The following is a 12,681-nucleotide window of genomic DNA, read 5'->3' as shown; positions in this document are numbered from 1 at the left end:
TCTAACTCATTTGTTATGTGTTGTTTATGTATTGTCTGTCTTCTTTTTTGCACTCTAAAAGCTGATTGACTAGTTGCAACAGAGACCATCTGGCCTATAAGGCTTAAAATATTTACTTCCTTGCCCTTTACAGAAGTTTTCCACCCTTAAAGCAACACTTTCCCCTTTTAGAAGCAGGAATGAGGCAAAGGAAAGTATTACTTCCTCTGCTAGACACAAGAGTTATCTCAGGAGAATGGGCATACCGATGCAATATTCATTTATCCCTTTGCCTTTTACTGATTAAAACACGTTCATACATAAACTTTGAGAAGACACTTTTTACTTGCTTTTTATTGTTTCACCTTGTTTAATTCATAGCTATTGGTTGATTTTGTTTCAGATCTGGCAGGGACCCCCGTCGTGAGTCCTGACGGCCTGCCCCTCTTTGGGCAGGGGCGACATGGCACACCCTTGGCCAGTGCACAGGATAAGCCAATTCTGAGTCTTGGAGGAAAGCCGCTGGTGGGCTTGGAGGTCATCAAAACAACCACCCATCCCCCTACCACCACCACACAGTCCACCACTACTGCAACACCCCTGCCTACCACTACTACCCCTAGGCCCACCACGGCCACCACCCGCCGCATGACCACCACCCGCCGCACGACCACCAGGCGCCCAACAACCACGATCCGAACCACTATGCCGACCACCACCACCACCACCCCCAAACCCACCACTCCCATCCCCACCTGTCCCCCTGGGACCTTGGAACGGCATGACGATGATGGCAACCTGATAATGAGCTCCAGTGGGATCCCAGAGTGCTATGCTGAAGAAGGTAACTGGCTTTGTTCTAATGCTAACCACTTACCAGGCACACTAGCATGCCGCAGCTCAGAGCAGGGTGGCGGAGCCTGCAGGGGAGGGATGAGAACTGCACACAGCAAAGCAGCAACCAGATGCATTTTGATCCCAGCAGGTTTGTTTGACAGTACTAAGCTAAGGTTGGAAGACTTAACAAGAAAAATATTGCATAGGACATATTTATATGAAAAAGTTATTTGCTGCTCACTTAAAGTCAGATGTAACTGGGGTCCTGTGTTTTATCTGGCAACTCTTATCACAACCCAAGTCAAGAATTTAGCTGAAACTTGTGACATTAGGTGTTTGGACTAGCATTTCCCAAAGTGTGTTCCAATGGATATTGTAGATTAGTGGTTGTAACATATTTGTATATACTTAAAAGGTTCTGTGATTAGCTATGTGATTTAAATAAGGTTGGATAAATTTCTTACAGTTGTAACACTTAGATCATTGAATAGTCTCATTGAGAATCTCCAAGAAAAGGAATGTTTCCCCAGCATATTCAGCAGCTGAGCACTTTTTTGATCAGCCCTCCTCTGGGGAATGCCAATCTTCATGTGGCTGGGCTTCTTGTGGGAGTGTGGAGTGTGGGCTTTCCACTGGGTAAGAACGCACCATTTCCCTGTCTCTGCTGGTCTGCACTATCCTGCCACCTCTGATATGAGTCTGTCTTCCTTCTGAGAATGGCTTGTTCTCCCTAAAGAGCAGGAGCTAGGACACTTTCATCCAGGTCACGGTGGAGCCTGTATATCAATATGTCTCCATCCTTTCTGCTCAGTCCCATGCTCAAGCTGCGCTGGAAAAAGTCGTTCTAGATTTGCATCAGGGATGGAGAAGATAGATTCATCTTCTTTCTCTCAGTGTGAAATGAATTGCAATTTCAACTATAAAGCTTAAGTCTTTTAAAACGAAGGCAGAGTGAAGACGTTTCAGGAATCAAGCCTGGAATTCTTATGCAGCATTGTTGACCATGATAAGCCCAATCGTTGTGAACATGAATATTGTGTCCAAGATGAGAATTCTGTTAGAATTTAGTCTTTCTGCGGAGAAGTTCCAAGTAAACAGGAAAACTTGACACATCTAAAAATTTCACACCAAAAGAACATGGAAATACATACAGAGGGAGAGGAACAATGGGAAGAAAATGTCTCCTCTGTCCATTGACCCAGTGAGTACAAATTTGAATTTATCTTTGCATTTCTAGGGTTAAAATATTATGTTAATTTCCTGACATCTGACTTCTGCATGCATTAATGTGTTTAGTTTTAAAAGCTGAAATATAATGAAAATGTAATTACTTAATAGTTTGCTGTAAACAAAAAAGCGACTCTTTTGGATTTGGTTTTAATTACTGTTACTATTATTTCACATTTTATTTTGTCTGCTTTTATTTAGGGCGTCTAACATGTTCTTTTTATTTACTTTGTATTTTTGGACTTTTGTTTGACATGAAAGCCCATATTTTTCTTGGCATTTTTGCCTCTTATTTTCTTTGCAAATCATGACATATGTATGTTCACTGCCGCCCGTCTCCTGATTCTCTAGTCCAAGCTAAAGAATAATTTTCCTCTGGATAACAATTTGAAAATAAGTAGAAATCAACACAAAGTCTTGGGGAAAAGTTAAATTTGGGGACAGCAACATAGCATCCTTATATTGTATTTTAATGCACTATAATTTGTTGTTTTAAAAAGACTTCCATATGGCCTTTCTTCCTTTCTGAATTCTACTGTTCTACTAACAAATTCATTAAACATTTTCTTCTTTGTTAACTGTAATCATAGTTAATTTTATCTTTTAATCTTTTTAAATCACTTTCTTGATGCACGTTTGGCATAGAAAAGGTTTTGCATATTTAACCCATATGTGTGGACGAGTTTGACACTCATGAAATCATCATCCCACTAAGACCACAGACACATCCGTCACCTCCCAAAGTTTCCTCCCACTCCCACTCCTTTATTGTTATTATTGTTCTTTTCTCTTTCTTTGTAGTAAGAACACACACCATAAAAATGGTCATTTTTTGTGATAAGAAATTAAATTTTTACTATTACAAAGATACATGCACATACATGTTCATTGCAGCACTAGTCACAATAGCAAAGACACAGAATCAACCCAAATGCCCATAATGATAGATCTGGACAAAGAAATTGTGGTCCATATACACAATGGAATATTATGGAGCCATAAAAAGGAACAAGATTATGTCCTTTGCAGGAACATGGATGGAGCTGGAAGCCATTATCCTCACCAGAATAACAACACAGGAACAGAAAACCAAACACCACATGTTCTCACTTATAAGTGGGAGCTGAACAATGAGAACACTGGACACAGGGAGGGGAACAACATATAGTGGGGCCTGTTAGAGGGTGGGGCGGGAGAAAGGAGAGCGTTGGGAAAAATAGCTAATGCATGCTGGGCTTAATACCTAGGTGATGGGGTTGATCTGTGCAGCAAACCACCATGGCACACGACTGCCTTGGTAGCAAGCCTGCACATCTACTCCAAAACTCCTACACATCTACTCCAAAACTTAAAAATAAAATTAAAAAAAATTAAATTTAAAAAATATACTAGCTCAATTTAAATAAAATTCATATACCATAAAGTTCGTCTTTTAAAGTCGGTGGATTTTCATATAATTGGGGCTGTGCAATGACCACCACTGTTAGACTCCATAATATTCTCATCACCCCAGGGGAAGTTCCACACTCATTAGCAGCAAGCCCACATTCCTCCCTTCTCCCAACCCCTGGAAACCACTAATGTACTTCCTCTCTCTATGGATTTACCCATTTGGGACATTTTGTATAAATGGAATCATTTATATTAAAGTCATATGTGGCTTTTTGTGTCTGACTTCTTTCACTTAGCGATTGTTTTCAAGATTCATTCACATTATCAAACAGATCAGTACTTAATTCTTTTTCTCCCATTGTATGAATATACAGCATTTTTTCCATTCATCAGTCAGTGGTCATCTGGGTTATTTCCACTTTTTGGTTGTTATAAATAATGCTGCCTTGAACCTTTGTTTGTTTAGTTTTGCTCTTCTTGATCTGACTTCTCCGTTGGATAATAAACTCTTTGCAGTTGAGACAGTGCCTTCTGTCCCATCTCTAATTCCTTGTGGTACCTAAGTATGCAGCTTCGGATATCTAAGCAAGACCTTAAGGTGTAGGCATTCCCCATGTCCTAAATGCCAGTGCTCTGTTTTCTTTTTCTTTTTCAGGTTCTGTTTCTAGAGCAAATCTGATGATAGAGGCTATACATAGAATGTGATGAGCCAGATGAATGTCTTCAAGAATTTGTAGCATGACCTTGTTACAGGTCACAGAAAAACATCAGTCATTATGGAAAACAGATCTTCCCCATCACAGCTGGGTCTCCAGATAGAAAATACTGAGAAATTGAAAAATTCACTTGAGCTGGACCAACTGAACAATGTGCAAATATCCCTGAGTTTCAAATGACTGTCATTTACCTTCTGTCTCTAAACTTCTACTGAGAATAATTTTAAAAAATATTTTTTAATATCTCTGGAGCAAAGACCTTACTTGTTTGGTGACATTTTTCACTTTTTTTTTGGTGACTACATGGATAAACTACAGAAGAGAATAAACTGCACTTCTAGGGTTGATGGCTGGCACTGTTTATGTGAAGAGCATTTCATGTCGGTGCTGGGTTGCCTTGTAAGATAGCCAGTTTTACATCATTCTGATGGTTTAAAATGGCACTCAGGTGGGCCAAGTCAGGTGGTCAACTTTTTTTTTAAATTGTGAATATATTTCATTACATCTGGAAGTTGTTTTTACTTGGAGTCAAGATGGTTCTATTTTAGAAAAATTATGCCTGAGTTTTTTTTTTTTTTTTGGTCTTAAGAAAAAGAGTGCCGGAATCACTCAGTAGGTTGTTTACTTAGTGCCAGAGGACTTAACTGTCACTCATCTCAGGAAGTGAACTCATTTGCAGGTAAAAGCATCATTTCTGTGACCTGCTGCATGAACTGGAGTATTTCAGCTCTTCAAGGAATTACCCATAACAGCAGAGTCCATGAAGGAAATGATACACTTTTCCCTTTTCTTGTTCACCCTGGGATGCAAAACCTCACGATGTATTCATTTTTGACCTGGCTAAAAACAATATGAAAAGAAATGACACTGAACTGATAATGAGGAAGAGCAAGATGATATTCCTAGAGGTTAAATTGACAAGGGAAAGAAAATGATAGGCCAGGAAATTATGGCAAGATAATCCCAAACTTTAGAGGGTGTGAACCTGCAAACTGATTTGAACAAGCTCAGAAGTAATTTGTCTTGGCTCTTAGGCATATTGACATTGGAATAATCGAAGGAAAGTTTATGTTTAATAGTTTTTCATGAAATGGCCACTCCACCCTGAAACGGATGGATAACTTACAACTTCTCTCTGCTTAACATCCATTGGCTGCATTAGCACACACCAGAGTCATTGCTTCAAGGACTATCTCTTGGGCCTCTGAATAGGAGCTGGGGGCTTCTGAATAGAACTGTGATTCCAGGAAGGCTGGACAGACCACTCGAGGTTGCCGTTGTCTTTCGTGGGTGGGGTTTGTTTTTACAATGTAACATTCATGTCATTTAAACTAGGCTAAAAAAGACTAGTAGAATAATGACATAGGCGTTTATATACCTTCCACTTCAATTCCCCTTCATTACACCGTGGAATGGTGATTCTAATAGAACATCTTCATGTTTACAAATAATTTTATTGGTTAGCTCAACTTTTAAGAAGTGGAGGCAGTTTTATGAAGTATAAAGTACGTAGTCTTTGGAGCCAGAGAGCTTGAAGTTCACATTCTGTTTTTGCTGTCTTTTACCATCTGCATGTCTCGGGCATGCTGTAAATCTTCCCAGAGCCTTGGTGTCCTTGGCAGATGTATTAGTCTGTTTTCATACTGCTATAAAGATACCACCTGAGACTGGGTAACTTATAAAGGAAAGAGGTTTAATTGACTAATAGTTCTAAATGGCTGGGGAGGCCTCAGGAAACTTACAATCATAGCAGATGGGGAAGCAGGCACATCTTACATGGTGGCAGGTGAGAGAGAGAGAGAGAGAGAGAGAGAGAGAGAGAGAGAGAGAGAGAGAGAGAGACAGCGCAAGTGTGCAGGAAAAACTCCCATTTATAAAACCATCAGATCTTGTGAGAATTCACTCACTATCATGAGAACAACATGGGGTAAACTTCCCCCATAATCCAATCACTTTCCACCAGATCCTTCCCTGGACATGTGGGGATTTTGGGGATTACAATTCAAGGTGAAATTTGGGTGGGGACACAGCCAAACCGTATCAGCTGAGAAGCGGTTATTTATAAGCTCAGTGAATCTCAAGGGTTTGGTGTGAAATTAACTCAAATAAGATATACATAAAAGTGGCTGATGCACAGAAGACATCCAGGAAACCATCCACTAGTCACTTTTTCCTGTTTTCCCAACCTCGCTCCCTTTTAAGGGTGCCTTAAGTTTAGAGAGTTCTATATAATTGCTGTGGGCTTCAGGTCAAAGGGAGGAAAGGAATTCCTTCAAAAAAAAATTTTTTTTTTGAGCTATAAAATCTTTGCCTCAAGATTTTATCAGCTATAGTGAGATGCTCTCCTTTTTTCAGCTACATCTATATCCCCCAAGTACAGAAATAGTGTAATTGATTCCATGACACCTTTTCCAAAAGACTTCTGCTTAAACTACCCTGATAATGGAGGCAAAGATGCCTTTTATGCTTAAATCACTCACCTAACCACATGTTACTCATGCTCATAATATCAGTTTAGTTATTATTATTATTATTTTTTGAGACGGAGTCTTGCTCTGTTGCCAGGCTGGAGTGCAGTGGCACAATCTGGGCTCACTGCAACCTCCTCCTCCCAGGTTCAAGTGATTCTTCTGCCTCAGCCTCCCGAGTAGTTGGGACCACAGGTGCGTGCCACCATGCCTGGCTAATTTTTGTATTTTTAGTAGAGACGGGGTTTCACCATGTTGGCCAGGATGGTCTCGATCTCTTGACCTTGTGATCCACCTGCCTCAGCCTCCCAAAGTGGTGGGATTATGGGCATGAGCCATCAGTTTAGTTATTACAGGAATTTTAATAGTTCTAACTAGGGTTTCCTGGCTTTTCCAAAAATCACATTTGAAATTTCATATTACATTTCAAGTATAATTCTGTAGTCAAAATAGATCTATTGGTTAATACAGCCCCATCTGTCTGTAAAGAGGAATTTGCAATCACTGATATATTTTTCCAAACTTCCTATGCAAATCAGGAAATCTGATTTATCTCCCAAGTCCATAAGAGACGGTGGGAGGTCAGTAGGAAGTAGAGAAGCACAGGAAATTCTTGTTGGTAGGGTTTGCCAAGTTGGCGCATAGAAGAGGTAGGAAATTACCCTGTTTCTAGAATATTCCAGAGGCAAGATGGATGGGGCAGAGGAATGAAGACTGATGAAGAGGGAAGTTCACACGAGAAGGGGCTTTTGTCACCATCCTGAGCACCAGCCGCCCACTCTCTTTTCTCTCTCGTGACTGCTTCCTGAGAGCACCTGCTGTGATGTGAGGGGAAGGGGCTTCCCTCAGCATCAGAGCCCTGCAGGCGGAGTTGGGGGTGTGAGGGGGTGGCGATGGTGGGAGGGAGCTGAGAGAGAGCTCAGTGGTGCTGATGCTGAGGAGTCTGGGAATGTGGAGCGGGGTGTTTGCTCCTGATGGGGCGGGCATTTGTATCACCCTTTTCTGGGCCCAAAGGAGAAACAGTCTGGGTTCCATGTCAGTGCTTTGATGATTTTCCTCCTGAAAAAGTTGTGGAGACTCGGGCCTTGGGGACTTGTTTTTGTGACCTACTCGAGGTGAATGATTGTTACGCTCTGGGGCCTGCTTCTGAGAAAACCGCCGAGAAAGAGCCCTGGGTGACCGGTCCTTCTCTCTGTCCTCACTAGATGAGTTCTCAGGCTTGGAGTCCGACACCACAGTACCCACCGAAGAGGCCTATGTTATATATGATGAAGGTACAGACTGGCTTTTGAAAAATTGTTTGCACACTTTCTTTTCTGATTGAAAGATCTGATCGTAACTATTGAGTGGGCGATCTTGATGGAGTTTCCTTTAGACCTTTGGGCTGGTGGCAATGCCAAGGGCTGGCTTAGAGAAGGGTGATCGTACTCCACGCTCCCACATCAGCCCGAAATGCATATTTGATCTATGAAAAACATTATGCTTACCATGCAGATGCAGCTTCCCACCTGGTCCCTGTGCTCCCCGTTCCCTCCCTCCCAACCCTCCTGGGGCCCAAGGAATTCTGGAGTTGTCCATCTGGGCTCCCCTTCGACCTTTATTTATAAAACTTGGTTTAATCAAATGCCACTTCCTTCCTTGGCTCTTTTCTTTCTTACCCCTTTCTTTTCTGTCATTTTCCAATTACATAAAAAAATGTGATGCTTAGACCTGTTGATTTCTTATCACAAAATCTTTTCAAGGGTAAGTTTATAAGGAACATAGGCTGGCCACAGTGGCTCAAGCCCGTAATCTTAACATTTTGCAAGGTCAAGGAAGGAGGATCACCTGAGCCCAGGAGTTCAAAACCCGCCTAGGCAACATAGCAAGACCCTGTCTCTACAAAAAGTTAAAAAATTAGCGGAATGTGGTAGCACACACCTGTAGTTCCAGCTTTCTTGAGAGGTTGAGTCAGGAGGATCCTTTTGAGCCCAGGAGTTCAAGCTATGATGGCATCACTGCACTCCAGCCTGGGTGAGAAAACAACAACCCATTAAAAAATATTTTTTTTAAGGTTAAGAATACATCTGGGAGAGTCACTCAGTAGATGGTAACTAATGGTATTGTTAGTATTATTATACTTAGGACCTTGTGATTGGTTTGTGTGATTTGGAAGTTGCCTCTGCAGTTGCAGAAATTCTTAAAGGAATCTTGTCCACACCCAGTGCCAGCCTTTGACACCAGGGCTCAGGATTCTACTTTTGAGCTCTACCTTTTCTGTGATTATTCATAGATCTAATTGTCTTAAATCACAACTGTGCAAACAACTTCACCTTTGATGCTATTTATTCATAATAAAGCTCGATGTAGTGGTTTAATCCCAAGGTTTTCAAACAAAACTGACTTAAAAGAAAAACAGCAGGTGTTAGAAAGCAGAAGATTTTTTTTAGTGCCTTTGAAACTATGAAGCATCTTATCTTTGAACAGTTTGGAAAAGGGGCAGAGTTTTATTTTCTTTTTTAAATATTAAAGGATTAGTTGTCTTGGCAGGATTAAACGCATGCCCCCCCCCACCCCCCACCGCCGCCATTACCAGAAAAAGTTCATACACAGAAGAAAACAAGTTTGTTTTTTTTTTTTTTTTTTCTGACATGGAGTCTTGCTCTGTCACCCATGCTGGAGTACAGAGGCATGATCTTGGCTCACTGCAACCTCCTCCTCCTTGATTCAAGCAATTCTCATGCCTTGGCCTCCCTTTCGAGTAGCTGTGACTACAGGTGCATACCACCATGCTTGGATAAGTTTTGTATTTTTAGTAGACATGAGATTTCACCATGTTGGCCATGCTGGTCTTGAACTCCTGACCTCAGGTGATCTGCCTGCCTCCACCTCCCAAAGTACTGGGATTACAGGTGTGAGCCACTGTGCCTGGCCTGAAAAACATTTTTTAAGAAAAAAATTCAAGTTTATTTTTTTGATGTGATCTCTTATTCTCTAAAAGGGAACATTACGCAGGTAGAGCATGGCCTTGGGCCAGTGCCATCAGCTAAGGATGAATTCTAAGTTTCTCTCCAGCTCTGAGTCTAAAATCCCATTTTTCTTGTCATATGTGTTTCTTTTTGCCCTTCCTCTCTTCTGTCTGCAGCTGCTTTTCTGCAGGGATAGAAATGGGAAGAAATAGTATTTTAGTAGAAATAAATTACGTTTGGGCATAGCATTGATTTTCTTGTGTGTTTGTGTATGTACGTGTGTGTGTGTGTGTGTGTGTGTGTGTCTGTCTGTCTGTCTGTCTGTCTGGGTTTTAGCCTACAGTTGAATGTTAAGAAGGTATAGCTTTGGGAGGCTGAGGCTGGCGAATCATGAGGTCAAGAGATTGAGACCATCCTGGCCTCACATGGTGAAACCCCGTCTCTACTAAAAATACAAAAATTAGTTGGGCATTGTGGCATGCACTTGTAGTCCCAGCTACTTGGAAGGCTGAGACAGGAGAATCACTTGAACCCGGGAGTTGGAGGTTGCAGTGAGCTGAGACCACACCACTACGCTCTAGCCTGGTGACAGAGGGAGACTCTGTCTTAAAAGAAAAAAAAAAAAAAGAATATATCATTTGACTGTAGACAATACCCCTTTTCTGGCAGTGCCCAATACAGAGCTTTCATTTCATTTCAGATTATGAATTTGAGACCTCGAGGCCGCCAGCCACCACCCAGCCCTCGACCACTGCTACCACCCCGCGGGTTGTCCCAGAAGAAGGTGCCATTGGTTCCTTCCCTGAAGAAGAATTTGATTTGGCTGGAAGGAAACGATTTGTTGGTAAATATTACGTCTTTATTCAGAGGAACATGGGTTTTTAACTTCTTCTCTTTGAAGAAGAGCATAACTAATCTCGGCCTGGCCAAGACAGTGCATTTTGAGAAGTCTTCCCAGAGTGAAGTTTCCACTGGGCGTGATTGAGTGAGTCAGTCTGATGTAGATGTGTATTATTTTGCTTTCTGACAAAATCAGAAGAGGGGAGGATTTGGTGTCCAACAGAGGAAAGCTGAGAGAGGCTGCCCTGTGTAGACTAAGAGTAAGAAACTCTTAAAAACCATCAGAACCAGGGAACATCAATGTTTGTATTGCAGCCATTTTTTTGTACGACAAGACTTACCACTGGGCCTTGTGTGTGTACTGTTTGTTAAATTCTTCCTAGAAGGTTAGCCGTGTACTGAATCGAGCCACTAGCACTTATAGTATCACAGAGAAGAAACTTTTTTCTTTGGTTATTTCCTATCACTTTCATTAGCTTCAAGGATTTGTGATTCAGAAATTTATTTCACTCTTCTTTCTCAGTAATTAAAACAGTTTCAGCGGGAAATTCTGTGTAACTAACCTGCATTAAGCCTCTTGAGTCTTCTTTTCCCACGCCCTTAATGAACTTCATTAATGAGACAGCTGGATTAATATATTACTAAGTGGAGACAAGCAACAGCTTAAACTAATATCACACTTGGCTGTTTCCAAAACAACTGTTCTGCCATGAGCAGAGAACGACTCTTGCCAGCCAAGATGTAGTGACTGGGTGTCTAACCACACATACTTGAAGAACAAGAATATTAATTTGAGGTGGCGTTCCTGAGGCCAACAGTAACACACAGCTGCCTGGCTGCCTTTATCACAGGCGCTGACTTCTCTCCCGGCAGTTCCATGACGGGAATTGAAATGCTTTTAGTGCTATTATTAGCTGTTCCACAGAACTCCTCTAAACACCGAAGGCTTGCTATTTATTGTCTGGCTCTTTTCATAAGTCTACAACTCTCTGAAGCCTAAGAGCCTACTCCCCAAAACTTCCTGATAAGACCCATGGACATGAAAGGCCTAACTTCAGACTAATTTTTGGAAAACACTACCTTACTATGTTTCAGGGATTCTGTATCTTTGTTCTCATTAGTTAAAAAGAACTTCTTGACTTCTGCCTTAATTTCATCATTTGCCCAAAAGTCAAATAGAGAAGCCAAAAATTGCATTCAATCCAAATAGCCACTGAGAACGACAACCTAGCACCAAAAGATACAGTGGAATCTTCAGAAGCTGCCAGACATGGTTAGCTGAGATCTCTTGAGAGTTTTGCATGTATAAAGCCCCAATCCCGAGTCCCTGAGATTTCTAATTTAGTGAGATATAATAGAAAGAGCTGAGCCAGGCACAGTTTCTCTCGCCTGTAATCCCAGCACTTTGGGAGGCCGAGGTGGGTGGATCACCAGGTCAGTAGATCGAGACCATCCTAGCCAACATGGTGAAACCCCATCTCTACTAAAAATACAAATATTAGTTGGGCTTGGTGTCGTGTACCTATAGTCTCAGCTACTTGGGAGGCTAAGGTCGGAGAATTGCTTGAGCCCGGGAGGCGGAGATTGCAGTGAGTCAAGATGATGCCATTGCACTCCAGCCTGATGATACAAAGCGAGATTCCATCTCAAAAAAAAAAAAGGGCTGGGGGTGACAGCCTCCTGTCTGACCCTTACATACTGGGCACTGTCGGCTTTGGTAGACAAGATGGTAACATGAGGCCACTGGTTCATATCCCGCCTTACTCCCAGGACCTTGTATCCACTGAAATAACGTGTGTAGAAAAAACTTCAGCCATCTGTAAATGTGAGTAGCTGTTGTTATACTGAGCAGTGATGTTTTAGACAGCAATTCAGGCCTGGGCTTATGCACAGATGCTCCAAATTGCTGTTGGGGTTTATGAAGCTCTAGGGAAGGCCACCCAGGGCTGAGGGTAAAGGCTGTATATGTTGATCAATATACATTTTTTCCTAGTCCCAAGATAGTCAAGGGAATGAACTTTGCTGAGAGAATGCCTGACTCACACTTTTCCAAATGTTGGGGTACGGGAATGGCAGAGAGCTGCAGGCTTATATTACATCGAATTACAGTTTCATGATCTTTCAAAACCACTTTGCAGGCATAGTCATTGATGTTGATGGAGGCAATAGGATCTTCTGGAATTACCAGATTGAAAGACACAAGCACATGGATCTGTTAAGGAGAGCAGGGGATGTGTTTATGAGCTTGGCAGTAAGGCTGTTGGAGCCTCTGTC

General features: G+C 41.8%; 1 protein-coding gene across 3 annotated transcripts in view; it reads left to right on the top strand.

Moving 5' to 3' along the window:
* Positions 1-12,681, top strand: part of FNDC1 (fibronectin type III domain containing 1) — a 101,794-nt gene that overhangs the window by 68,858 nt on the left and 20,255 nt on the right. For all 3 annotated transcript variants that reach the window (XM_039467945.2, XM_039467946.2, XM_074397184.1), the window contains 3 exons: positions 383-823; positions 7,825-7,893; positions 10,268-10,411. In XM_039467945.2, the coding sequence (XP_039323879.2) occupies positions 383-823; positions 7,825-7,893; positions 10,268-10,411 (654 nt within the window). The remainder of the gene's footprint in view (positions 1-382; positions 824-7,824; positions 7,894-10,267; positions 10,412-12,681) is intronic.

The sequence above is a fragment of the Saimiri boliviensis genome, chromosome 4 (genome assembly GCF_048565385.1).
Source record: "Saimiri boliviensis isolate mSaiBol1 chromosome 4, mSaiBol1.pri, whole genome shotgun sequence".
Taxonomy (NCBI): Eukaryota; Metazoa; Chordata; class Mammalia; order Primates; family Cebidae; genus Saimiri; species Saimiri boliviensis.
The sequence above is the reverse complement of the archived record's forward strand: the minus strand, read 5'-3'. Positions and strand labels throughout refer to the sequence as shown.